At 43.7% G+C, this 27,822-nt stretch overlaps 1 protein-coding gene across 1 annotated transcript; it reads left to right on the top strand.

The window, feature by feature from the left end:
* LOC129330729 (squalene synthase-like) lies at nt 1-27,822 on the top strand. Its single transcript, XM_054980896.1, has 8 exons — nt 1-102; nt 5,433-5,530; nt 9,098-9,281; nt 11,223-11,351; nt 16,785-16,976; nt 24,588-24,764; nt 25,982-26,134; nt 27,193-27,822. The coding sequence occupies exons 1-8, from the start codon at nt 1-3 to the stop codon at nt 27,409-27,411; spliced, it is 1,254 nt and encodes a 417-aa protein (XP_054836871.1). The 3' UTR covers nt 27,412-27,822.

Here is a 27,822-nt window from a genome sequence, read left to right as displayed (position 1 = left end):
ATGGAGCTCTTGAAGACGTGGTTGGGCCATCCGAAGGAGCTCTACAAACTTACGAAGTTCAAGATGGGAGGCTACAAGGCAGTGATGCCCAAGGTGGACGAGGTGAGTGGTGCCTCTCCTTCAAGCCCAGGGGGAGGGGAGCTCCCACGGGAGGGTCGTGCTTGCCCCTAAAAGCACCTTAAAGATCAACTAGATATTGCTGAAAATGAGTTCATTGCCAAACAAGAATGGCCGTTCCTGTTACAACCACTGACAAAAAAGAAGAAGAAAAAGAAGGGAGGGAGGGAAAACCCACAGGAAACAAAATGCCAATATATAATTTCTCAGTATATTTCAAAGTGCAATGTGCTCAACTTTTCCTATTTCTTGCAATACAATAATTTAAACAGAATCATACAGATTACAGACAACAATCTTACAATAAGGTGCAAAGATATCCGGATTCACCAATAATTCAAACTCGATAAAGAAATGTCCTTGTTTCCTATGTAAATTTCTTTTTCCATTCGATCCCTCTGCTGGTAGACTCACACTGGTGGCATGTTCACAGTATCTCACGACATTAGATGTAAACAAAAGTCCATCGACATGCTGTCTCCCTGCACAAGATGTGAGCAGAAGCCCATCCGCACACTGATCTGAAGCCAGCTATAGTCAGATTTCGCATCTGCTTCCTCAGTAACGTGCTCTAAGAGGAACTCAATTCATTTACTCATTGATACCGGATTCTTGTGGCAATTCATTCTCTCACTCACCGAATGCCTCCCTTCTTTTTTGTCAGAAAATGAGTTCATTTGCAGATTCGGAACAATGGACCTCCCAGGGATGAAACGGACATTGGATTTTTCTAGCACTGCAGATGCTTATTTCCTGCTGTTCGCACGCCTGCTGTATCAAGCTAAGAACAACATGTATTATTACAGGATTTCAGGCTAGTGACCCCTTAGAGAGCAACAAGGTTTTTAGAGTGTAAATTTTGGAGAGCCAAAGTTCCCTTCTTTAGTTAAAGGAATTCTGAAGAAGGGAACTCTGGAAAGCTACACCCTGAAAGTTTTGTTGGTATCGAAGGTGCCACTGGATTACAGTCCTGGTGTTCTACTTTGGATCAACATGACTACCCACCTAAAACAATCAACGTGTATTACAGCTAGCTTCCTCACACTCTAATTTGCAATCCCCCTTCCTCCACTAGATTATAAAGACCTTTTTCCACGCAGTGTATCTGATGAAGGGAGCTTAAACTCTCCAAAGCTCACAGCCAGACCTTAAAACCATAAACAGGGCATCAGCAGTCACAACTAATCTTCCCTCTGCCCCAAAAGCATAATAACGTTCCTCTCTCAATGTCCATGATCCAAGGCTTGTGGAAGGGGACCAGTGAGGGGCCCTTCCTATGGCACGTGGCTTCAGACAGCTGGGCCACTGCTGTAGAAAAATCAACCCAGGGGATGGTAAAAAGAAGAGAGGCACTTTGAGGACTTCTTATTTTATACTTTCAGTTTGTGCACATTTCTGCTAACACTGTAAAGCAGCCTCAAAAGTGTCACAGCTTTATACCTGCTGGCTTCATATTCAGAGGCAACAACCCCCTGAATGTTAGTGTGAGGAGGAAACATGTGGGGAAGACGTAGGCCTCTGTGCTCTATTGTTGGCCTCAGGGCCACTGGTGGCCACTGTGGTGCAGGATACCGAACTAGACGGACCACTGTTCTGACCCAGCAAGGCTTTTCACATTCTTAGGTCGCACCTGAGTGCCTTTCAGGTACTAACAGTTTGAAAGAGAAATTGTGGGTAACTTGTGAATCCTCGGGGCCGCTGGGTTTTAATGTCTACTTTCTTCCATCAACTGTTGCATCTGGATACAGCAAGATTTTCTGGTTTCTGAAGAATGCAAAACTCAATTCCAAACAGACTGTAGGTATATAATGTCAGAGGGCACATCAGGGGGACATCTTCCTTTCTGCTCAGAGAAATGAACTGCTTGCCTTTCTCAAGACTCACATGAGAAGCTTTGTATAAAATACATACATTCAGAAAGTAATTCTGTGTGCGCTAGCTTTCTATGGGCAAGGAATTTCATTTTGTATAGAAGCACATTTTAAAAAGTCTTTGAGAGCTAGGCTTCGGAGTGTCTTTATATGGAAAGAAGAACCCCAAGATGTGCCACTCATTCTCTCTCTTCACCTAAATATCTTTCATGATGTACAGAACCTAGCATGTAACTCTTTAAGAGTTGGTAAATAGACTGAGAATTTTTAAAAAATCTAGACAATTTTTTAAAGTCGAAAAACTTCTCAGGAAAGAAGGAAGGGCAGAAATTGATTTGTGATGTTGCAGGCATTACCTAACTGGTCTTAGCTGCCAGTTGGCAGAACCAGTTTCCTTTGAGTTCAGTACTGAGAGAGGTTTCATCATCTATATGCAGCAGAATGAGTGTGCTCCTCCAGCCACTTATCCTTTAGATGATGGATGATTTTATGTAAACTAAACTATATCCAGGCATAAATTCAAGATTGCTTCATGAAAATTAGTTACCCAATACACATCTGAACAACAGTAGCAAATAACAAAGATTATGAAAACAGGGTTTGTACCTGTGACAAATTTATTCAAGGTACACATAGCTGAGAGGTTAGTCAAGGCTACTTAGTGTTCTTGGGAGAATATGACCCTGTTATCTGAGTTCCAGAGGAGTTAGCCGTGTTAGTCTGTAGTAGCAAAATCAAAAAGAATCCAGTAGCACCTTTAAGACTAACCAATTTTATTGCAGCATAAGCTTTCGAGAATCAAGTTCTCTTCGTCAGATCATGCATCTGACGAAGAGAACGTGATTCTCGAAAGCTTATGGTGCAGTAAAATTGGTTAGTCTTAAAGGTGCTACTGGACTCTTTTTGATTTTGTTATCTGAGTAACTCCCATTGAAATAGGAAGTTATTCCCTAGTAAGTGTGTTTAAGATTGCATTCTTCATTTAAGGGGAAAAAAACAAGGAGCAAAGGGATTGGAGGTTGGTAGTAGAAAAGGACCCTAGGAAACCTGAGCTAAAGATTATTTTGGAAACTTCAGTATAGTATAAAGTTTGGTCCCAAATATATCGAACAATTCTGTGATGTAGGCATTTATTCGTTTTTTGCTGCTGAAACTGAGAGTCCAGCCCAAAGTGGATGGTTTTTTAAAGAACTGGTGGGTGGTTGTGCTCTCCCCTTTGTAAATGGTATCCTGGAACTAGTCTCTGTCCACAATTGGTAGTTTCATAGCTCTGGAAGGATGAAAACCCCTTGAGCTCTTAAGTCCAATCATTGATCTTAGTTCAGGGGTACAAAAATGAAAGAACGCCAAGGGACACTTTTTGCATTCTCATGAACCAGAAAGCCCCCACGGAGTAGAGCTTAAGAGCTGCAGACTAAGAGTTGGGTTCAAATCTCCACTCAGCTGTGCAAATCACTGACCTTGCCTAGCTGTATAATCTCTCCTTAACCTGGTTATGAGGATATGACAGGAACAGAACTATGAAAGTTGCCCCTGGAGTTCTTGGAAGACGGAGCAAAGTCTGAGTCAGACCATTGACCCATCTGCCCTGACCTAGATAGGTCAGGCAAGCTTGATCTCATCAGATCTCAGAAGTTAAGCAGGGTCAGCCTTGGTTGGAGACCTCCAAGGAAGATCAGGGTTGCTATGCAGAGGCAGGCTGTGGCAAACCACCTCTGTTAGTCTCCTGCTTTGAAAGCACATGCTCTTTCTCCAAACCATGAGCTGCAGTGGTATATTAACGGCAGAAAATCATTTTTGTCACACTTGAACATATAGTGTCATTATCAAGTCAGTTCATTGCTGTATGGCCAGGAACAGCTCCATGGACTTTGTGGTGCTTTTGCTACACTCCCATCATTTTTGTATTTTAGCCCTTTCTTTCCTGTTGGCTTCTACCTCATTCTTCCTCCTCTATAATTTCTAAATCCAAACCAATTGTTTTGGACTGATCTTAGGTACTTAAGTTTCCATTTGTTTGTTAACAAATGAGACCTGTCAGGCTGTGGCTTACCAAAAGTTGCAACTTAGCCAACCTCTTGCAATAAGACAAAAGTCCATTGATTTCAAAAGGCTTTACTGAAGGTTGTCAACAAATGGAGTACACATTCCAAGATACATTGATCTTAGCTGATCTGTAGCGTTGTTACGAATGCCAAGCAAAAGAATAGGTACAGAGTATGCAGTTTCCCTCAGGCCCCAACCTCCCCCTTAGTTCTCAAAACAAACGGCCTGAGGGTGAGAAAAGGAAAGCTTCTCAAGGAAGGGCAGGAAGATGAAGGCATGCAGACGATAACAGTCTCTCTCCCTCCTCCAGGCTCCCAGCAGCAGTCTCCCCACCTGCAAGAAGCACACTTAACATACTGACAAAGTTAAAATGGAGTCTCTTTGGCTTAAACACAATTAGAACCTGACATGGCCAGGAACAGCTCCATGGACTTTGTGGTGCTTTTGCTACACTGTGACATCTTTTCCACACTGTGACACTGAGAGATCTCTATCTTTTGGTGCTACTCCTCTGAAGATGCCAGCCACAGCTGCTGGCGAAACGTCAGGAACTACAATGCCAAGACCACGGCAATACAGCCCGGAAAACCCACAACAACCATTGGTGAAACTTGTTCCCAAATAAGCATGCATAAGATTGTACCTTGATCCTCTCCATGGGTGGCTCTAATTTATAGAATCATAGAATCATGGAGTTGGAAGGGATCTGTAGGGACATCTAGTCCAACCCCCTGCACAATGCAGAAAATTCACAACTACCTCCCCCAACTGCCCCAGTGCCCCCTGCTCCATGCCCAGAAGATGGCAAAACACCTCCCGGATCCCTAGCCAAAATGGCCTGTGGAAAATCACTACCTGAACCCAAGATGTCGATCGGCATTACCCTGGGCATGTAAGAAGGGCCACGACGAGAACCAAGCACTGATGCAACCCCTTCTGCCCTCCCCCTTACAGTCTGCCCAGGTTCACAGAATCAGCATTGCTGTCATATGGCCATCTAGCGGCAAGCAGAATTGAAGCAATGGGTATAGAAAGCATTTATTATAGTTCTAAGTTCCTAATTTTTAAAAACAACAGACCATGGTCATCCCTGTAGCCAATTTTTATTACTATTTAATACTAATACTATTTAATAGTAATAAAATAATCAGCTCGATTTCCAGGGTGTGAGCTGTAGTTGCCTCTAAGGTGTAATTGTCCTCGAATCCTGCGCGTGGGTCTTCCCCGAAGAGCTCGGAGCGCAGGGGGTTAAAGGGCTCCGCTGGGGGCGTCCTCTTCCCCTTCCCCGGGAGGCGCAGGGAGGGGCTGCTGGTTTGTTGGCTGCGGGGCTTGGAGCGAGTGGCGTCCCTAACGCCTGCCACGCTTCAGCCCCTCTCGCCGCCTGTGCTCTTCCTGCAGGAGTCGCTCAGCGCCAGCCTCCGCGCCTGCTACAAGCATTTGAACCAGACCGGCCGCAGTGTCGCTGCCGTCGTCCGAGCGCTCGACGGAGAGTTGCGGTGAGTCGGGGCGCGGCGGGGGGGGGGGCATAGGGGTTAGCGGCTTTAAAAAAAAAAAAGTTTGGTGCCGAGAGGAAAGAGTCAATGAACCAGGGGGCGGGTTTCGGTTACTTCTGTTGCTCCGGTTAGTTGTGGTTCCCCAAGCTTCTAGGGACTCGGTGACTCCCCGTCTCCATACCGGGGATTATAATTTTTGGAAGATACGTTATTATTACTTACGTTATCAATACTCTGCGTATATGGCTCTGTCTCCCCTGAATTTTATTCCTGCAATAACCTTATGAGGTAGGCAAGACAATGAAAGTGACTGGGCCGTGGTCCTTCCATGAACTGTTACAGCTAAGGAGAGATTTAGAATAATAGAACTATAGAGTTGTAAGGGGACTTACAGGTCATCTAGTCTAACCCATTGCCCAATGCAGGAACAGCCTAACACATCCCCGACAAGTATTCCTCAAGTCACTCTTTGAAGATTGCCGATGCGGGGGGAAGCCACCACATCCCTAGGCAGCCGATCCCACTTCTGAATTACTCTTAGCGTAAAGAAGTGTTTCATAATGTGCAGCCCCGGTACCTTCCCTCCTGTCATTTAAACCCTTGTTCTGAGTCCTGTCCTCTCGTGCCAACAGGAACAGCTTCCTTCCCTCTTTTAAGGGACAGCCTTTTAAATACTTAAAGAGAGTGATCCTGTCTCCTCTCAGTCTCCTCCCCCTCAGTCTTTCCTCATAGGGCTTGTTCTCCTCTTCTCCAAACTGAACATTCCCAGGTCCTTTACTCTTTCCTTGTAGGGCTCGATCTTCAGGCGCCAGATCATCCAGGTTGCTCTCTTCTGTACCTCATTCTATTTGTCCACATTCTTTTAAAAACGAGGTCTCCAGAAATTCGCGCAACACTCCATGTGTGGCCTGACTAATGTGGTATATAGTAGGACAATGACAGCCTGTGATTTGAAAGTTATGCCTTTGTTAAAACATCCAAAGATTGTGTTCGCCTTTTTTGCTCCTGCATTACACTGCACATAGCTTCTCATCCACTTGTTTCCCGATATCATGTTCATGCACACTGCTGCCCAAAAGTGTATCCCTCATCCAGTGTGCATGCTTTGCGGTTTTGTTACCCAGGTGCACAATCCAGCATTTATCCATGCTAAATTGTATCTTATCAGATCTACCCATTCAGTGTGTTCAAGTCTCATTGAATTTGATCCCTATCTTCTGCTCCCAGTTTGGTGCCACCTTCAAATTTAGTGAGGAATCCCTTCACATCCTTGTCCAGATCATTTATAAAATATTTTAAAGCACTGAGCCCAGAACCAAGCCCTGTAGCACTCCACTGGACACCACCCTCCAATCAGATGTGATGCCATTGACAACTATTCTTTGGGTGCTGTTATTCAGCCAGTTCCCTATCCATCTAACCACCCTAGAGTCCAGTCCACCTTAGAGTCCAGTCCACAGTCCTCCAGTTTACCCATCAGAACAGCATGAGGAACCTTGTCAAAAGCTTTACTGAAATCCAGAGATGCTACATTAACACCATGTCCGCAATCTGGTAAGCCTGTGACTCCGTCATAGAAGGAGATGAGGTTGGTCTGCCAGGACCTGTTGGGAACAATCTGTGCTGACTTTCCCATATCACTATGTTGTCCGTCTGATGCTTGAATTTGTGTCTGATACTCTAACCACTACTATATGTCAGGTTCTGATTGTGTTTAAGCCAAAGAGACTCCATTTTAATCCTGTCAATATATTAAGTGTTTCTTTTGCAGGTGGCAAGCCTTCCCATGAAAGCTTACAGAGAGAAGAGGAATATTATGTCTACATATGTCTGCCTTTCCGACACCCTTGAGAAACTTTCACTTTCTCACCCTCAGGCCAATTGTTTTGAGAACTGAGGGGGAGGATGGGGCCTGCAGGGAACTGCTATTCTGTACCTCAGCTTTTGCCTGGCATTCGTAACAATTTTCAAGTTCAGCTAAGATCCGTGTATCTTGGAATGTGTACTCTAATGGTTGTTTATCTCCAGTCAAGCCTTTTGAAACCAAAGGACTTTTGTCTTATTGCAAGAGGCAGGCTGAGTTGCAACTTTTAGCAAGCCACAGTCTGACACTATACACCGTGGCTTTTCAGTCTGGGATCCACACAACTGTTTTTGTGTGGAACCTTTGCATATGTTCTTTCACATTGATAAAGCATCTTACACTGAATCAACTCATATATCCATTTAGTTCAGTAATTGTTAATTCTCTTTATAAACTTGGCCTATACCCCGCTTTTCTCAAAAATGTGATGGTAGATACAGACTGAAAAACAGAAGGGGAAAATGGTGTGTGTGTGAGATCTGCTGTTGTAACTGAATTCCAAAGGCCACAGTGTTCCCAGAATTGCAAACGTTTTCAGCAGTCCTCTATATCTGAACTTTGAATAGCAATGGTTGTTGTGGATTTTCCAGGCTGTTTAGCCATGGTCTTGACATTGTAGTTCCTGACGTTTCGCCAGCAGCTGTGGCCGGCATCTTCAGAGGTGTAGCACCAAAAGACAGAGATCTCTATGTGGTGACACTGAGAGATCTCTGTCTTTTTGTGCTATACCTCTGAAGATGCCAGCCACAGCTGCTGGCGAAACGTCAGAGAACTACAATGCCAAGACCACGTCTATACAGCCCGGAAAATCCACAACAGCCATCGTTCTCCGGCCCTGAAAGCCTTCGACAATATTTTGAATAGCAAGTTGCAGTGAGGGCCTGACATGATGTTTGCTCCCTGCTGCAAAGAGCTTCATGTACTGATTTCTGCAGAGAAAGCTGCATTAATGGTATAGGAAGCGACGAGGCCTGTGTTTTTTTTCTCCCTTAATCAGCTGGTACCCTGTCTGTAGTGTATTTATGCTTTCCCGTATGGCATATCAGAGCTTTCAGGATACGTAGCAACATTTAAAAACAATTTTTAAAACCCTTTTTGCATAGAACTCTAAAAGAGGGGAAGGGATGAAAACCAAAGATGATGATCAAATCCACTCCCTTGGGAGGGAATTCCAAAACAAAAGCGGTGTCTCCCCCCTCCCCCCCCGGAAGGCTCATGCTTGCTGGTCTTCACAGTTGGACCTACGAGAACCAGTATGGTAAAAGTATTGGACTAGGACCAGAGAGACCTGTATTTAAGTCCCTACTTGGCTTGGAAGCTCAGTGGGTGACCTTGGGCCAGTACAGCTTACCTCACAGGGCTGTGAAGGCAGAATGGGGGAAGGGTGGGCCTGTGTATGCTGTTCTGAGCTCCTCGGAGGAAGACAGTGAAAGAGTTATAGGTGAAGACATCTAAGCAGGGCCTCCCTTCATCATCTCTGCCACAGGAGAAGGAATTCCTTGAGGTATCCCAGACTGTGCTATTTAGGCCTTTGAAACTAACACCATCATGAGTGAACGCCAGTGTAGCACAGTCAGTATGCTAATGAACAGATTGTTCAGATGGTTTAGTTCAAAAATGTGGCAGTCTTCAAAAGGCCCAGCCCAAATAGTCTTCTCTTTACATAGGTGTTCGAGTATTAAGGCCTCCTTTTTCATTCCTCACAGCGATGCCATGTGCATCTTCTACTTGGTTCTCCGAGCTGTGGACACGGTCGAGGATGACATGACCATCAATCTGGAAACCAAGATCCCCATGTTACAGAACTTCCACTCCTACCTGTATCAGCCGGACTGGAAATTCATGGAGAGCAAGGAGCAGCACAGACAGGTGCTAGAGGACTTCCCAACGGTGAGCAAATGGCCTGTCCAGGTGTCTCATTTTTTGGCTCTTAAACCAGTGGAACATCCTTAACACATATTCAGAGAATGTCATCTAAGGTTGTTCTGTATTTATACTGTGGGTTTCTTGTCCATTGTGTTCCCACTGGTTTCGAGTTTGCACTTGGCTGGCCGTAGACGGTAACTTGATTGATTGACTTTGCATTCAATCCCGTTATTTGGGTTGGGCATTTGAGTAGACAGATATGGTTTAAATAATGGTTGAGTATTTTTCAAGCATTAGCCTGATTGGAAGAACAGAAAGAAACTTTAATTATCCGCATGTTTGATACTTCGGCTAATTATGAAAGTAAATTAATTGTGACATAAATTCCCTTTTTAAAATTGTATGGGTGGCCTGAGGCAGTGATCTGTGTCCCTGAGGATTGCTTGTGTCCTTCTTTGGAGATGCATGCCTACAAGAAACTTCTATGCTGCATAGTTTGTCACTGATTTCTTTTACTAAACAAATGACTCATGAATTAAATTTTTAAAGGAGGCCGATTGCCACCTGCCCTGGCCTGGACAACCCAGGTAAACCCGATCTCATCAGATCTCGGAGGCTAAGCAGGGTCAGCCTTTGTTAGTAATTGAATGGAAGACCTCCAACGAAGACCAGGGTTGCAGAGGGAGGCAATGGCAATCCATCTCTGTTAGTTTCTTGCCATGACAACCCCACCAGAGGTTGCTATAAATCAGCTATGACTTGAGGGCACTCTCCACCACCACCTGTAACCAAGACCAGGGTTGCAGAGGGAGGCAATGGCAAACTACCTCTGTTAGTCACCTTAAGTCAGCTATGTTTTGATGGTACTTACCACCACCACCAGATTGCCACCCAGGCAGCAAGAGCATTCTTGGTTTTGGGAACGTTAGATAACATCTGGATGTAGTCAGATAGTAGATGGCCAGTCAGGGACAAAAATAAATTTGTTACCAGTACTGTCTCTTTCAGAGGGCGGGAGGCAGAAGATGGGTTGGTACCACTTACTTGTAGATACTCCTTAGCGGCTGACTTTTATCACTGTGGATGGCTGACAAAACTCTGCTTTATTTATGTAGCCTGCTTTCCTCCCCAGTGTGGACTTAAAGCAAGCCATGTCTCCTTCTGCCATATTTATGCTTATTAAATCCTTTGAGGTAGACTAGGCTGCGAGAGAGTGACTGGGCCAAGGTTACCCAGTGAGCTTCCAAGCAGAGTGGGCCTTCGAATCTTCCTCTTCCAGATCCTCTTTTGATGTTCTAACCACCACATCACACTGGTTCTGAGAAAGGGAAGACGATTGGCAATGCTTCTGGAATGCGTTCAGGCTCTAAGGCAAGGGGTAGCCACCAAGAATGCCTGGCTAGCCTTTTTATTGGCACTTGGGTGTGCTTATGGTGATGTTGAGGGAACACTCTTAATGCTACATCCCCCTGGGTCCTTTCGAAGGTGGCAATGTACCTTATTCTGCTATTCTGATTAGTCCTCCTGGAAAGGAAAAACTTGGATAGAGTGTCCTTTTCAAAAGCAACAGCCTCCATTTCTGAAAAGCACAGGAACAGGGCAAGAGCGACTGCTTGGCATTGCCCCATAGCCTAGCAGCATGTGTGGATTTGCATGTTTTTTGTTCCTGAAATTACTGCAGGATTATGTTACAAGTGTTTGGAAATGTTTGGCTTCCTGTATGTATATGTATATTCCTGTGCAGCGGGTTGTACTAGATGGCCCCTGGGCGTCCCTTCCAAACTCTACATTTGTATGTATTTATAAACTGCAGCGGTGCAAGAATGTTACCTGTAATGTTTCATGATTTCTTGGCTTTAATCAGTTTGGTTTGGGTAGTTGAGGGAGCCACTGGGATCAGTTCCCTTAAATGGTTACCTTCCTATTTACTGCATCTTTCTCTTATGTTTTCAATTTCTGGTTTAGATCTCCTTGGAGTTCCAGAACTTGGCCAAGGTCTATCAGGATGTGATTGTCGACATGTGCCGCAACGTGGGCCTTGGGATGGCTGAGTTTCTGGAAAAGAAAGAGGATTCCAAGAAGAATTGGAATATGGTGAGTGAACTGGGGTGAGTCCAGAGAGGCTGGAGATTGCCCCAGGAAATTTGCAGGCTCGTTGGAGCGTTGAAGTCCTGTAGTGCACAACTTACATAAAAGGGGCCAGTGATGAGCAAAGGAAGTTGGCTATGCCAGCACATGACACAAATTTGACACGGAGTGAGTAAAATTTTATTTTCATATGGCAATGATAATCAGTACAATCGGGCTATATTTACTTTGCCCTGTAAAAGTAAAAAGGTGCAATATACTTTCCATGGGCTGCAGTTGGAGGTACCAGGGTCAGGCCTGGCATCTGCCGAGGCTCCTGTGCCCCATAAGATGCATCTGCCAGCCCCAGATCTTTACAATGGCCTAAAGTTCACCTCTGCCTACTCCTTGCCAGCATTGCTTGCCTTTGAGAGATAAGTTTGGCTGAGATGTTTGAAGCCAGTGATGCATGCATGCGCACACAAATAAATTATGGGTATTAGCTCACACATTGTCTCCTCCTGAAAACTGGCATCAGTACCGGAAAGGATACTTTGTGTGTTGACATTGATTACCATTGCCAAGTCACTCCCAAGGCTCTGGCAGAGGTGCTAGAGTTTGATTATGCTTGCTCCTGACCAGGGGCAGCGCAAGGATTTGTGGCACTTGCGGCTGGCTGGCTGGGTGCCCTCCCCGTGCGCGCACAAGCGTGACATCATCACGGAGTGCGTGCACTGCCGCCGGCCCAATAACTGCGGCGGCCGGCCTCCGAGCTCTCCCACTCGGTTGCCTGCGCTGCCGCAGATGCCTGCCCGTGGTGGCTGCACCCAGCCAGTGACTTATGCTGGCGGCATCAGCGGGTGGGAGGCATAGGAGGCTGCTGCTTTTGTGGTGCATGCACCCGCCCCCACACCTCCTCCAGCACTCCCTCTGGCACCCCGCGCCTGAGGCCACCACCTACCTGGCCTCAATGGGCGCGCCGGCCCTGCTCCTGGCCTCTATCAGCCTTCTAGGGCAGTGGTCCACACAGAAATTTAATGCTAATGGATAGATATCTGAACGATCTTTTCTCAAGTTTGGAGCTGGACGGGCTGATCTGCTTTTCTTCTCCAGATATATTTTGATGGTAGTTGGGCTTTTGGAGTATCTCTTCTGGATGAAGCTTGATTGACCTGTCTGCTTGACGTCTACACCTGGAAAAGTTTTAGAACAAATCATCAGTCAGTCCTGGTGCATTTATAAATGATGCAGAGGAGTTAGCCGTGTTAGTATGTAGTAGCAAAATCAAAAAGAGTCCAGTAGCACCTTTAAGACTAACCAACTTTATTGTAGCATAAGCTTTCAAGAATCACAGTTCTCTTCTCTGCATCTGACGAAGAGAACTGTGATTCTCGAAAGCTTATGCTACAATAAAGTTGGTTACTCTTAAAGGTGCTACTGGACTCTTTTTGATTTTATAAATGATGGCTGTGATTACTAAGACAATTCGACCCAAAGCGAGAAACCTACTCAAACCGTGAAGAAAAAGCCGAAGCTCAAGGAGGTGAAACGGGTTAATTCAGACCCCTCTATACATATATCACTAGGATTGCTTAGTAATCCCAAGGAACGCCGAATGGAAACAGTGCTTTGCAGGACCCGCCCCCCAAAGAAAGTACTCCTGTCCACCGCCAATCTCCATTGTTCCCTATGAGGACCAACCTTCACATCAGATAATCACCCTAAGAAAAATGTAATTTAAATACACAAAACCATATGAAGCAAAGGACATCTTGCAACTAGAAGTAAACTGAAGCCCACCCACCCCCCATATAACCAAACTGATGCAAGGGGAACAACTTCCCACCAGAGAATCACACTAAGAAGAATTCCCCCTCCCCCGAAAGAGAAAAAAATTACTCTCAAACCAGTTTCCATTGTTCCCTATGGGGAAACCTAGGGGGGGCTTTCTAGGTGGCTGGGGGTGGCATTTTGCAAGCAAAATGGACCTGGAATTGACGGGACCTGATGACTGCTCCCGGAGTAGACTGGATTGAGAGTGATATGGGCACCTTCTTTGCAAGCAAAATGCACCAAATCTGCAGGGGACCCTCAGTTTGGCTGAGATGTTTGAAGCCAGTGATGCATGCATGCACGCATAAATAAATTATGGGTATTAGCTCACACATTGTCTCCTCCTGAAAACTGGCATCAGTACCGGAAAGGACACTTTGTGTGCTGACATTGATTACCATTGCCAAGTCACTCCCAAGGCTCTGGCAGAGGTGCTAGAGTTTGATTATGCTTGCTCCTGGCCACTAGCAGCCTTCTAGGGCAGTGGTCCACACAGAAATTTAATGCTGATGGATAGATATCTGGAGGATCTTTTCTCAAGTTTGGAGCTGGACAGGCTGATCTGCTTTCCTTCTTCAGATATATTTTGATGGTAGCTGGGCCTTCGGAGTATCTCTTCTGGGTGAAGCTTGATTGACCTGTCTGCTTGACGTCTTCACCTGGAAAAGTTTTAGAACAAATCATCAGTCAGTCCTGGTGCATTTATAAATGATGGCTGTGATCACTAAGAGCCAGCATGGGTCTCATCTCTTAGAGAAGAGTGACAAGCGGAGTGCCTCAGGGACCTGTTCTGTTCAACATTTGTGTAAATGATTTGGATAAAGGAATAGAGAAAATGTTTTTTTAATTTGCACATTAGGAATATGCGCTTTGGGTTACAGATCTGTGATTTTTGGCATTCCTGAATCAGCCTCAGTATTGCTGAAGCGATTCTGGAATGCCGAAGCAAAGCTTACTGATCGCTTCTTTAAGCTTCGAGTAGTATGTTCCTTAGTAATCCTAAGGAACGCCGAATGGAAACAGTGTTTTGCAGGGCCCACCCCCCAATGAAAGTGCCCCTATCCACCGCCAAACTCCATTGTTCCCTATGAGGACCATCAGATAATCACTCTAAGAAAAATGTAATTTAAAATACACAAAACCATATGAAGCAAAGGACACTCTTGCAACTAGAAGTAAACTGAAGCCCGCCCCCCATATAACCAAACTGATGCAAGGGGAACAACTTCACACCAGAGAATCACATTAAGAAGAATTCCCCCTCCCCCGAAAGAGAAAAAAAATATTCTCAAACCAGTTTCCATTGTTCCCTATGGGGAAACCTAGGGGTGCTTTCTAGGTGGCTGGGGGTGGCATTTTGCAAGCAAAATGGACCTGGAATTGACGGGACCTGATGACTGCTCCTGGAGTAGACTGGATTGAGAGTGATATGGGCACCTTCTTTGAGGGGCCGTAACATGACCCCCATGAATTCCAATCTTTCTGAAACTTGGGTGGTCATGAGAGGAGGGTTAGGAGAGGGTCCCCTGCAGATTTGGTGTATTTTGCTTGCAAAATGCTACCCCAGCCACCTAGAAAGCCCCAGTAGCAGCAGAAGCTGTCAGGTCTGTTGCCCACAGTCCCTCCATCTTCCCTTCATTTGCAATCACCCTCTGTGTGTGTGTAGTTTTTCACACAAGCCATCCAGCTCCTGGGAAGACAGCACACTTATCTCGGATGGCTCGCCACAGAGGCCTTGAGACGGTTCCTTCCTATTCTCCCACTGACTATGCCCAGCTGGTTGGGCACTGGGAGTGGGTGGGGGGGTTCACAGGGAGGGACTGGAACTTTGTAGCAAACATTCCATACGTCATTCTCAGCAAGAGTTCTGTGTACAGCCAGATGCTTTTAATTGCTTCTGTGTAACCTATGGACATATATACGTTTTAGTTATGATTTCTCAATAAAAAACCTTGACTCAAGAGAGCTTGGATTTCTTGCTGCAGGGGGTGAGTCAGCTTCAATGTATCCTGTTTTCCATAGACTGACAGAAGCACTGGGATTATTAGGGAAGAAAATGCACCCCCCAGACCCCCAGATAGCTGGGAGTGGCGTTTTCCATTGGAAACAATGGCCAAATCTTCCCTAATAATCCTGAAGCAGTTTAAATACTCAAACCCAATTGGGGGTTTCCCAAATTATTTCCCAGCTTTGGATAAACCTGAAGCAGGACAACCAAATCTTTTGGGGGTGCACACCCCTATTGCAAATGATATTAAATTGGGAGGGGTAGCAAATACAGTCGAAGACAGATTCAGGATACAGGATGATCTTGACAGGCTGGAGAACTGGGCTAAAACAAATAAAATGAATTTCAACAGAGATAAATGTAAAGTTCTGCATTTAGGCAGGAAAAATCAAATGCATAATTATAGGAGGAGGAAGACTTGTCTTGGCAGTAGTATGTCTGAAAAGGATCTAGGGATCTTAGTAGACCATACACTAAGTAGACCATACACTGAACATGAGTCAGCAGTGTGATGTGGTGGTTAAAAAGGCAAATGAAGTATAGTGTCCAGATCACACGAAGTGATGGTATTGCTCCACTCTGCTCTTGTTAGACCTCACCTAGAGTACTGTGTTCAGTTTGGGCATCACAATTTCAGAAGGATATAGACAAGCTGGAACGTGTCCAGAGGAGGGCAACGAATATGGTGAGGAGTGAGAGGTCTGAAGACCAAGTCCTAGGGAAAGGTTGAAGGGGCTTGGTATGTTTAGCCTGAAGAGGAGACAACCAAAATATAATAACCATCTTCAAGTATTTGAAGGACTGTCATATAGAGTATGACACAGAGTTGTTTTCCATTGCCCCAGAAGGTTGGACCAGAACCAACAGGTTGAAATTAAATCAAAAGTTTTCCAGTGAAGCATTAGGAAGAACTTCCTGACAGTTAGAGCGGACCCTCAGTGGAACAGGCTTCCTCAGGAGGTGGTGGGCTCTCCTTCTTTGGAGGTTTTTAAGCAGAGGCTGGATGGCCATCTGACAGCAATGCTGATTCTGTGAACCTAGGCAGATCATGAGAGGGAGGGCAGGAAGGATTACATCATTGCTTAGTTCTCGTGGTCCCTTCTTACATGCTCAGGGTAATGCCAATCACAACTTTTGGGTCAGGAAGCAATATTCCCCATTCCAGTTTGTCTGGGGATCCTAGTAGTGTTTTGCTGTCTTCTGGGCAGGGAGCAGGGAGCACTGGGTGTGGATGGGGAGGAGGTAGTTGTGAATTTGCAGCATTGTGTTGGGGGTTTGACTAGATGACCCTGGAGGTACCTTTCAAGCCTATGAAAGAAAAAAAAAGAGCAAGGTGCTTGTTTGTAAAAGCATAGGATGGATCAACAGAGTGAAGTCATGTATGAAATAGCCCCTGCAGATCAAATACAAGAGTTTCCACCCCGTTGTTTTTCAGTGGAAGTCATTGATGCCCACAACTGTAGGGCTGGTTAGCATATGAACCTCTGCCTGCACGCATCGTTTCTTTAGCCTTCATGACAATATTTATGGGAGGGAGATGGCAAGTCTCACCCAAGTGCTTTTTGTGATAAAGGGGATTTTAAAACGATTCAGACTGAAACTTTTTGGACCATCCATAGTATTGCCAGTATGTTGCTCGCCCGATTGGGATTGGCCTCTCACGGCTCTTCTCTGCATCTGAGCTGGAGGAGCCCATCGCTGGACGCGACATGGAGTTCGCCATCTCCGTGGCCTTCTTCCTGCAGAAAACCAACATTATTCGAGATTACCTGGAGGACCAAGTTGAAGGCAGAGAATTTTGGTCCAGTGAGGTAAAAGGAGTAGTGGTGAGCGGTAGAGGCTGGTTATTTTGAGAAGCGGTTGATGTTAAATGCTGCTGGTTCTATTAAAGAAAAAACATTTTGGGGGGTGGTAAAAATTTCAACAAGTTCAAGTTACTGTAGAAGTCTTTGGAGCATTTACACCGTGGGTATTCTGTTTTTTTTTTTGAAAAATTTTTATTGGGTTAGAATCCATTATTTCCACATTTACATTCAATTTTCCCCAATTTTTTCATCTCTAACCCCCTCCCTTTCCCCCCCCCTTTTTGTTGACTTCCAACAGCTTTCCAACCCTTTGTCCCCTTTCCCTTACTTTTATTAGCTTCCTCTATCTAAAACAAATATATATTCTCCATTATTCTAAGCAGTACATCCTTAACTATTTTTAACATTATATGCCCAAACTGTAAGTCTTTGTTTCCATCTTAGATAAACAATTTATCCCAATTTTTCAATTTCAGATATTCCTATATATCATAAACCATATAGATCATACATTCGTTTATATCAAACAATTTGACTTATTCTCTATATATATTACTCATTCTATCTTTTTATAATAGTTCTATATATCTCTCCTCACGTAGTCAATCAATTTGACCCATCTATATCTTCAGACATTCAGTTTGGTACAAAACTTATCAGAAAAAAAGAAAATATTGTTAGTTAATCGCTCCTTATATTTAGTCCTTATAATTAATTATTTTCTCTATGTTCTGTTTGTTAACCTATATATATCTATATATATGTCAATCTATTAATCTGACTGCTTATTAATTCACATTTATCTCTTCTCCCCCCGGTAAAGTCTCCCCCCTCTACTTCAATACTTCAGTAGTTCTCAAACTGCCACAGTTTTCCTCCCACCTCCCATTTCTTCTCCAGGTATTGTTTCAGCTTCTCCCAGTCTGTGTTGAACTGCCCTGAGTCCAGATCTCTCAGTTTTCTTGTCATCTTGTCCATTTCAGCCATATACAGCAATTTGTAAGTCCAATCTTCAATAGTTGGCACTTCTTGTACTTTCCATTTTTGCGCATACAAAAGTCTAGCTGCTGCTGTCATATAAAATATCAACGTCCTGTGTTGGGCTGGAATTCCCTCCATTCCCAAGTTCAGTAGCAGGAGTTCTGGGTTCTTATTAATTTGAAATTGTAAAATTTCACTCATTTCTCTTATTATTTCCCCCCAGTACTGCCTGGCTACCTCACACGACCACCACATATGATAGAGGGAGCCCTCATGCTTCTTACATTTCCAGCATTTATTAGAAGTATTCAAATTCCCTAGCGCAATCTTCTTTGGTGTCATGTACCAACGATAGATCATTTTGTAAATGTTCTCTTTGATATTAATACATGTCGTTGTCTTCATTGTAGTTTTCCACAAGTATTCCCATGCCTCCATTGTTATTTCTTTATTAAAGTTTATAGCCCATTTCACCATTTGTGTTTTAACTATCTCATCCTCGGTATACCACTTCAACAGTACTTGGTATACCTTGGATATTCTTTTCTTATCTTCTTTAAGAAGGGTCTGCTCTAGTTCCGAATTCTCTATTCGTATACCTCCCTTTACAGAGTCCGAATTATATAAGTCTCTGATCTGTCTATACTGGAACCAATCGTAGTTAGGTGATAGTTCCTCTTGTGTCTTTATTCTAAGTTTGGATGCTTCAGTTTTAGTTATTTCTTTATACGTTAAACATTGTTGTTCATTATCAACAGCTCTCGGGTCTATCACCTCATATGGAACCACCCACAAAGGGGTTCCTTCTTGTAGATAAATTCTGTACTTCTTCCAGATTATGTATAGACTTCTCCGAACAAAGTGATGCAGGAACATCGAGTTGACCTTTACTTTGTCATGCCATAAATATGCGTGCCATCCAAATATTTTTTTATATCCCTCTAGGGCTAATAGTTTCTTGTTCTTTAATGTCATCCATTCTTTCAACCAAACTAGGCAGATTGCATCATGATAAAGTCTCAGATTGGGCAGTTGCATTCCGCCTCTTTCCTTTGCATCTTGTAAAACTTTCACTTTCACTCGAGGCTTCTTGCCTGCCCAAACAAAATCTGATATTTTCCTCTGCCATTTTTCAAATTGTTTGGAGTCTCTGATGATTGGTATTGTCTGTAGCAAAAACATTACTCTTGGTAACACATTCATCTTAACTGCTGCAATCCTGCCCAACCATGACAAATTCAATCTATTCCATTTAATCAAGTCTCTCTCTATCTGAGTCCATAGTTTTTCATAATTGTTTTTGAATAGATCTATGTTCTTTGCAGTTAATTCGACTCCCAAATATTTCACTTTACTTGTTACTTCACAATCCGTTGTTTCCATTAACAATTGTTGTTTCTGCTTAGTCATATTTTTGCATAATATCTTTGACTTCTTTTTGTTAATGAAGAAACCTGCCAAGTCTCCAAACTCCTTGATCTTATCTATCACTCTTGGCATGTTCTCCAATGGGTCCTCTACAATTAACATTATGTCATCCGCAAATGCTCTGACCTTGTATGAATAGTCCTTTATTTTTATTCCACGAATTTCATCATCTTGACGTATTTGTATCATCAGAATCTCCAATACTAAAATGAACAACAATGGAGATAACGGGCAACCTTGTCTTGTTCCTTTACTTATCGTCAATTTCTTGGTCAATTCATCATTCACCACGATTGCTGCAGTCTGGTCTCTATAAATTTCCTTAATTGCTCTGATGAATCTTTCTCCCAATTGTAGCTTTTCCATAGTGGCAAACATAAAGTCCCAGTTTAAATTGTCAAACGCTTTTTCAGCGTCTACAAAGAAGAAACCAACCTCTTTGTCACAACGCTTGTCATAATATTCAATAGCATTGATCACTGTCCTTAAGTTGTCTCTTATTTGTCTGTCTGGCAAAAAGCCTGCTTGTTCCTCCTCTATGACTTCCGAGAGCCACCCCTTCAATCTCTCCGCCAATATCTTCGCAAAAATTTTATAGTCATTGTTGAGTAGCGATATAGGTCTATAATTTTTCACATTAGTCAGGTCTTGGCCCTCTTTTGGGATCAATGATATATTCGCTTCACTCCAAGTTTCTGGAATCCTTTGATCCCTTAAAACCCCATTCATCACCTCTTTTAGGAATGGTGCCAGTTCATTAGCCATTGTCTTATAGAATTTAGCCGTAAGTCCATCTGGCCCTGGCGCCTTTCCTAGATTTGCAGATTGTATTGCCTTACTTATTTCCTCGTCAGTTACTTCACTATTCAACTTATTTCTCCAAGCTTCCGAGATTTCTGGAAGTTTGGTTTTCTCCAAATATGACGCTATTGATTCTTTGTTTACTTCTTTTTTATTATACAGCTTAGCGTAAAATTTATAAAAGGCTCTACTAATGGTAGCCTGCTCCAAATACGTTTTGTTATCTTCGCAAATTTTATTTATTATCTTCTTTTCCCTTTTCTTCTTCAATTGCCATGCCAGGTACTTCCCAGGTTTATTAGCACCCTCAAACGCTTTTTGATTCAGTCTTTTGAGATTCCACTCCAATTCTTTATTGCTCATTGCTGTTAGCTGTTCTTGAAGTATTTTAATTTCCTGGTATACCTTCTTTTTCCTTGGTCTCTTTTTTAGCTGTATTTCTTTGGCTTTTATTTTCTCCTCAATCTCTTGTCTTTTCTCCTCTTTCTTCTTTCTTGCTCTACCATTTAAGTCCATTAGTATGCCCCTTACAACCGCCTTGTAAGCATCCCAAACTTTATTGGTTGGTACTTCTTTATTCACGTTGTATTGTATAAAAAACTTTGTCTCTCTTCTCAATATTTCCATATTCTCTCTTTCCTGTAACAAGTCCTCATTTATTCTCCATGCTTTCCTTTTTCTCTTTTTTCCAAATTTCCACATAATTGGGTTGTGATCTGAGCCTACCATAGGCATTATTTCTACCTCCTTAGTCCATAATGCTAAGTCTTTTGAGGCCCAGATCATATCAATTCTTGATAATGTAGAATGCCTTGCAGAATAAAAAGTAAACTGTCTGCTTTTAGGATATTCTCTCCTCCATACATCTTCAAGAGTCTCTTGTTGAATCAACTCAAAAAAAAGCTTTGGTAATAGTCCTCTTTTCTTTTGTGCCGTTGTAGTCTTTTTGTCTAGTTCCAAGTCTGTCACTCCATTGAAGTCTCCAGCAAGAATTATCTGGTCATATGCAAGATCGTCTAAATGCTTCCTTAAATCCTCAAAGAAGCTTTCTTTTGCACCGTTAGGTGCATAAAGTCCGACTACCAACACTCTCTTTAAATTCCAAATACATTCCACTGCTACAAATCTAGCTTCCACATCTCTCATAACAAATTTTGGCTGTAGCTCCTCTTTTATGTACAACACCACTCCTCTTTTTTTCTTGTTGGAGGCCGCTACAAATTCTTTGCCCAGTTTTCCAGATTTTAAATATTTTACATCCTGCTTTCTGATATGGGTCTCTTGCAAACAAACAATGTCACATTTTTGTTTTAGTAGCCAGTGAAAAGTATTTTTCCTCTTATTCGGTGAGTTTAGTCCATTTACATTCCAAGATAATACTTTACACTCCATACTCATGATCTTGTTGGTAAGTCTTTTTCATTGTCCTTAATAAATCGCTCCATCTCTCGCTCAGATCTGATGCGTTTTTTGGCCCCTCCAAACTCAAAGGACACTCCTTCCGGTAACTCCCATCTGTACCTGATTTTCATGTCCTTCAAAATCTGAATTAGCACTTTATGTTTTTTCCGGTCCAGTAACACTGATCTGGGCAGTTCCTTCATTATAATAATCGTCTTGCCATCAATCTCCAATGGATCTTGAAACTGTTTTGTCACAATCCTCTCTTTCATATTTCGTGTTGTAAACTGCACAATCACATCTCTTGGTAGTTTCCTCTGGGTTGCTATTCTCGAATTCACACGGTATGCCACATCTAGGATAGCCACAACTTCCTCCTCCTCCTTCCCCAGGTACTCAGCCAACACCTCAGTCATCTGTTCTTGCGCTGACTTTCCTTCCACTTCTGGCAAGCCACGAAAACGTAGCTGCTTCTCCATATGTTTAGTTTCTGCAACTGACATTCTCCCCTTCACCAATCTCATCTCTGTTTGTTGCGTGTCTGCTAAATTCTCCATCGCGTCTTCTACTGTTTTAACTCTCTGCTGCGTTCCTTGTAATTCACTTCGTATTGTTTCCATACCTTTTTTCACTTCTGACAGCTCCGATTTTACTGTCTGTGTAACCTCTTTAACCTCTTTTATCAGCTCCAATTTCGTGTCCTTAAGTTCTTTAATCATATCTAAAAGTTTTTTGTCCAGGTTTTTATCCAGGTTTTCTATTGCCGATTGCCACTCTTTTTTTGACATCGTGGGGCTTGCTTTAGCTCGCTCCCACGAATCCGCTCTCTTCCTTAACTCCGTGGCGTAAAATTTAACGTTTTTCTATTTTAAATGTCCCGGTCTTCTTATAGAAATTAAATTTTAAAGAGTCCAAAATATCGGGCGTCTTTTCTCTATGGTTTCTCTATGATTTTGTAATCCAAGATGGCCTACTTCCTCTTCCGCTGAAGCCGCGACCCTTCCCCTTTCAAAAATGGCGATTCCCTACTTCCTGCCCTCCAGCAAGGGCCGCTTCTCTCCAGCCACTCTATTGTTATTACGCACTTCCTGTCTCCCGTCTTCCCACAGCAGATCTCGCGATGGTGTCTTTTTCTCACAGCTCCAAAGCCACAGGTATTCAAAACAATAGTCCCATTTCTTTAATAACTTCTTTAAACTTAGTCTCTTTTTAAATTCAATTCCTGCCGAGTCTTCCCCTCCTTTTCACTAGTCTGTTGCAGTTTAAAAATCTACTTTTTTTCCTCTCTGTTTTTATCAATCTGTCCCGTCTCAGAAGATAATGATCTTTACCTTCTCTTCACTTTTCTCGGGTTGTAATCGCTGTTTCGATTTTAAGTTCTCCTCTCAGCTTCTTCCCCCAATCGATGCTTGGGTATGTAGGTCTTATGCCAGCCGAATTGGCCCCAAAACTGCCGCAGAGATTATAGCCGACCCGTCGCAAGGTGGGACCTCAAGGATCGGGAGGGGACCCGTTGTGTAGAGCCCCCCCTCGTCCGAGATCTAGCTCACCCTAGGGTCTTGAGCGTTCTTTGCCTGCTCCCCGCCTGAGAGCAGTCGGCCGCGGGCTATTTTCACCCCGCCGGCCGGTTAAAACGGCAGTCCGGTCAGCTCCGCAAGTGGAGCTGCGTTAGACCTCCATGGATCCCAAACAGGAAGTCCACACCGTGGGTATTCTGAATGCAATGAGCATGCCCAGCCCTCAGGCTGCATTTTTTTTTTGAGAAGTGGGATTTTTTTTTAAATTAACAAATTTTGAGATTCTCCCAATTAAACAGAAACCCTACCTTATAGCCTAGGAAACTTAAAAATAGAGAGGCAGAGAGATTTTTGACTTCTTTATTTATATTTATTATTCATGTATTCAAATACATATACAGAACCTTTCCTTTTGGCTGAAGGCGGCTTACTAATAATAATCAAAACATTGCAGATTAAAATCAAAGAACCCTCCCTCTCCCATTAAAAGATCCCTGCTGTCCATACCCCCTCGGAAACCCTGGCCAACAAGCAAGCCTTGCAGTGCCCCAAAAGATCTCTGACGAGAGGCCTTCTCTCACCTCTTCAGGGAGCCCATTTCATACTGTGGGAGCCATGATGGAAAAGGCCCAGGTACTGGTTGATACCCAGCCGGCCACAGCGAATGAGGTCCAGCCAGCAGGTGGCAGCCTAATGACTGGCATATGGGAGGAGACAGCCTTGCAGATATGTGGGTCCCCGACCATGAAGGGCTTTGAAAGGTCATATCCAGCATCTGGAGTTGAATTAGCAGCCAGTGTAGCTGTCTCAAAATGAGCATGATGTGTTCCCATCCTCTAGATCGTGACCAACAATTGGGCAGCTGCCTTATGGACCAGCTGCAGTTTCTGGGTTGTCTTCAAGGGCAACTCAGTCAAGAGTGTTTCCCAGCAGTCAGCCGTAAGATTTCAAAGGCATGAATCAGCATGGCCAGATTAGTTGCGTCTTAAATGAGAGAACTGGCAAACCAGATACAGGTGCTAAATGGCGCTCCTAGCCACTATACCAGTCTGGCCTGCTTTTTGAACAGCAAGGCTGGGTCCATGAGCACCCCTGAGCATCCAGCCTGCTCTGCAAAAGACAGTTGTGCTCTATCCCAGAAAAGTGGATCCAGTACCTCTAGAACATCAGCCTTCCTGACCAGCCTCGCCTTTGTTTTCTGCACAGTAACAGGGAGTCTTTGTGGACGTCTTGATTCCTGCTGTAGTACCTCTTTAAAACCTTTTGGGCCTTGCTCTGCTTGCCAAACATTATGAGCAACAATACTCTTTTTCCAGTCCAAGATAACATAGCTGGATTGGCAGCAGATTTTCAAAAGCCTGTTTAACTTTTTTGTCAATTGTTATTTTTGTCATTTTGTAGAGAGATGGTGAATAAGTTGCAGGGGTGAGGTTTGGCATAGAACTATGTAACAGCCCTCAAAACAATGCTTACCTTCTGGTGTTCCCAGGTTTGGAGCAAGTATGTGAATAAGCTGTCTGATCTGGCCAAGCCAGAGAACATCGACAAGGCCGTCCAGTGCATGAACGAACTCATCACCAACACGCTCCATCACGTTCCTGATGTCTTGATCTTCTTATCCCAGCTAAAAAACCAAAGTGTATTCAATTTCTGTGCTATTCCGCAGGTAGGTTGGATGGTCTGGTGGGCTGTTGTTTTGCTGGGCTTAAGAGCATCCAGTGTAAAACATTATTCCAATTCCTACTACTGAAACATGGGAAGGAGGGTAGAAAATGGCCAGGGAGCCTTTCATCATCTCTGGATCCAGTTCCGAGAAAGAACCCCCTCCCACCATCCAACTGTTACTGATGGAATGGGATTGGTGTGTGGCAAGGGGGGCCAGCCCGGAATGCCTCTGTGCCGAAATCCAACTCCAGCTGAGCATCTTCTTCTTGGGCAGCATTTCTATTGAATTGCCATAAATGTTGTCTTGTTATCTTCTGATACTCTAGAGCCTCTTTGGGAGCTAGTTTTTGGCAAAGAAAGAGAGATAATAATAAATACAGGTCAATATATTTAAAACAATTAATGGGTTCTGTCCTTTGGCCCTGTTCAAGCATGACCAAGGAAGAGCACCCAAAGTTGGCCTCAGTAGACTGTGGCCCTTATCCATTCTGAAACCATAGGAATGGGCTTCAATCTAAGGAGCAATTGATAGTTGTTGTTTTTTGCTTGCATTTGTCTTCCCTGTACCAGTTTGCTAGGCTGTGTGGGCTGAATATGTTACCCTGAGTTGAACTGCACAAATATAGAAACTGGGCCCTGTTTTTCCATCCTTGAGGTTTCAAAGTGAGTTTTTATAAATGTGTATGTGCTAATGAAACCTCAGCACCTCTTTGGCTAGGATCAGGTTTAGGGCTAGTGCACCCAGATGCTTTGTTTCATTTCCATGATTTCCAAACTGAGACCCAGTTTGGTGTAGTGGTTAAGAGCGTGGACTCTAATCTGGAGAACTGGGTTTGATTCCTCACTCCTCCACTTGAAGCCAGCTGGGTGACCTTGGGTCAGTCACAGCTTCTAGTTCTCTCAGCCCCACCCACCTCACAGGTTGTTTTGTTGTGGGGATAATAATGACATACTTTGTAAAGCACTCTGAGTGGGTGTTAAGTCATCCTGAAGGGCAGTATATAAATTGAATGTTACTATTGTTGTTATATTATTATTATTAAAAGTGGAGTATGTGGTGCACAATAATCTTTCGTAAATGAATGCGGATGTGGAATTCTGTTCTCCCTCGGCTCACAGTTTTGGGCTTCTTATTGCTTGGAATATTCATGTCCCCGATTTGACTCTCCTCTGTTGTTGCCCTCACTTGTGTTGATGCCTTTCCTCCTTCCACCGCAGGTGATGGCCATCGCCACTTTGGCTGCCTGCTACAACAACAAGCAGGTCTTCAGGGGCACAGTGAAGATCCGGAAGGGACAAGCTGTCACCCTGATGATGGATGCCACTAACATAGACGCTGTCAAAGCCATCATGTACCAGTATGTGGAAGAGGTAAGTTGGGCAGCAAGAGTGCAATCTTTATTTAGGATTTCGTCCTGGAGGTTCTGCTGCCAGAAGTGCTCAGAGATGCTAACAGTAGTATTAAAACACCGAAAAGTATAAAATACCTTACTAAAATCAAAACAATTCAGCTCAGTAAATCAGTAAATGCAGCAATAAACAATGCCAAGGCAATACAATCATTGCAAGCAGCAGAATCGGGGGGAAATCTCCTGCTGGCTGAAAAAACAGTAGCTAGCAGGGTGCACTATGTTCCAAGAACTGCAACATACTCTCCAGGAAAAAGAAAGGCATTCACATATTTGTAAGACAGAGAGCCAAGCTACAAATGGTGAGGACTACACCTGAAGGGAGTGACAATTTTAGCTGGGAAGCTGAGTTTTAAAAGAAATCAGAAGGCTTTGTCAATTTCCCCTCTCTGTAGAGGGAGTGCTCCTCAGGGAGTTTGTTAATTTCACCAGTTAGAAAGGGGAGGTGAAACTGACAGAGCCTTCCCCAGGCAAAGAAGAAATTAACAAACACTCTGAGGAGGGATCTCCCCTCCTCTGTAGAGAGAGGAAATTGACAAAGCCTTCCAATTTCTTTTAAAACTCAGCTTCCTGGCTGACATTGGGACTCCCTTCATGTGCAGTCCTAGTGTAATTCATCATTTGTAGCTTGGCTCTGAGGGCATGAGATGAGGCCATGAGTTCCAAAGCCCCTTGACCTGCTTTTTCCTTGGGGAATGCTGGTTGATTGAAGATGTTCTTCACTAACTTTTAATTGCTACTGGCAGAGGATGGGTCCAGTTATCGGTCCCATCAACAGGCACTGATGCTAGCACTGCCAACAGCTGTTCCCTTTTTATTAATGCAATTCTGATAGCCCTCTTGAATCTCTTAACAGGCAGCAATGCAAATCGGAGGATAAATAGCAGTGGCTGCTTATTCCATCTGTAACCCTAAATAAATACCATATCCTAGCATCAAAGTGCCATATTTGCAGAGGTGGCCATGGGTCTCTGGACTGATCAAGGTCTTTTTACCAACCATAAATTCTTTTCTTATTAGATCTACCAGAAGATCCCAAGCACTGACCCTTCTTCCAGCAGAACTCAACAGATCATCGCCTCCATCCGATCCATGAGTGTACCCAGCAGTGCCCTCTCCCGGATCCATTACTCCCCTATCTATTTGTCCTGCGTTATGCTCTTAGCCGCCTTGAGCTGGCAGTATCTGAGCACCGTCTCAAAAGCAACTGAGGAATTCGTGCACACGGGCGAGAACTGAGTACAGAGCTCCGTGGATGTGTCGCTTTCTGGGAATTTCCCCCGTTTCTCCTTCTCCCCCTCTTTGTGTGTGTGTGTGTGTGTGTGTGTTGGGGAACTGTTGGATTCCCAGGACTGCAGGGAGCAGGACTCAGACTTTAATCGCAAGCCAGTTGGGACTGGATGTTTTAGCCTAGAAACCCCTTCTGGATTTTGAAGGGTCTAACAGATAGCTGCTTCCAAACTCGGACCTAATTTCCCTTTTGAATGAACTGGTTACAAACAAGTCTGTTTTGAGTCTTACTTTATACTTTTTTTCTTTACTGCAGACTGTTTTGATCTACATTTTGGACATGCTGCTTTTTAACTTGGAAGTTAAAGATGCATCTTTGTTGCTTGTGACTTTTGACAGTAAAAGAAATGTGCAAGATAA

Source organism: Eublepharis macularius, chromosome 1 (genome assembly GCF_028583425.1).
Source record: "Eublepharis macularius isolate TG4126 chromosome 1, MPM_Emac_v1.0, whole genome shotgun sequence".
Lineage (NCBI taxonomy): Eukaryota > Metazoa > Chordata > Lepidosauria > Squamata > Eublepharidae > Eublepharis > Eublepharis macularius.
The sequence above is the reverse complement of the archived record's forward strand: the minus strand, read 5'-3'. Positions and strand labels throughout refer to the sequence as shown.

Coding starts and splice junctions, on each gene's coding strand:
- LOC129330729 (XM_054980896.1), top strand. CDS start 1: ATGGAGCTCTTGAAGACGTGGTTGGGCCATCCGAAGGAGCTCTACAAA. Junction 16,977..24,587: donor GAGAATTTTGGTCCAGTGAG/GTAAAAGGAGTA, acceptor TGGTGTTCCCAG/GTTTGGAGCAAGTATGTGAA. Junction 24,765..25,981: donor ATTTCTGTGCTATTCCGCAG/GTAGGTTGGATG, acceptor CTTCCACCGCAG/GTGATGGCCATCGCCACTTT.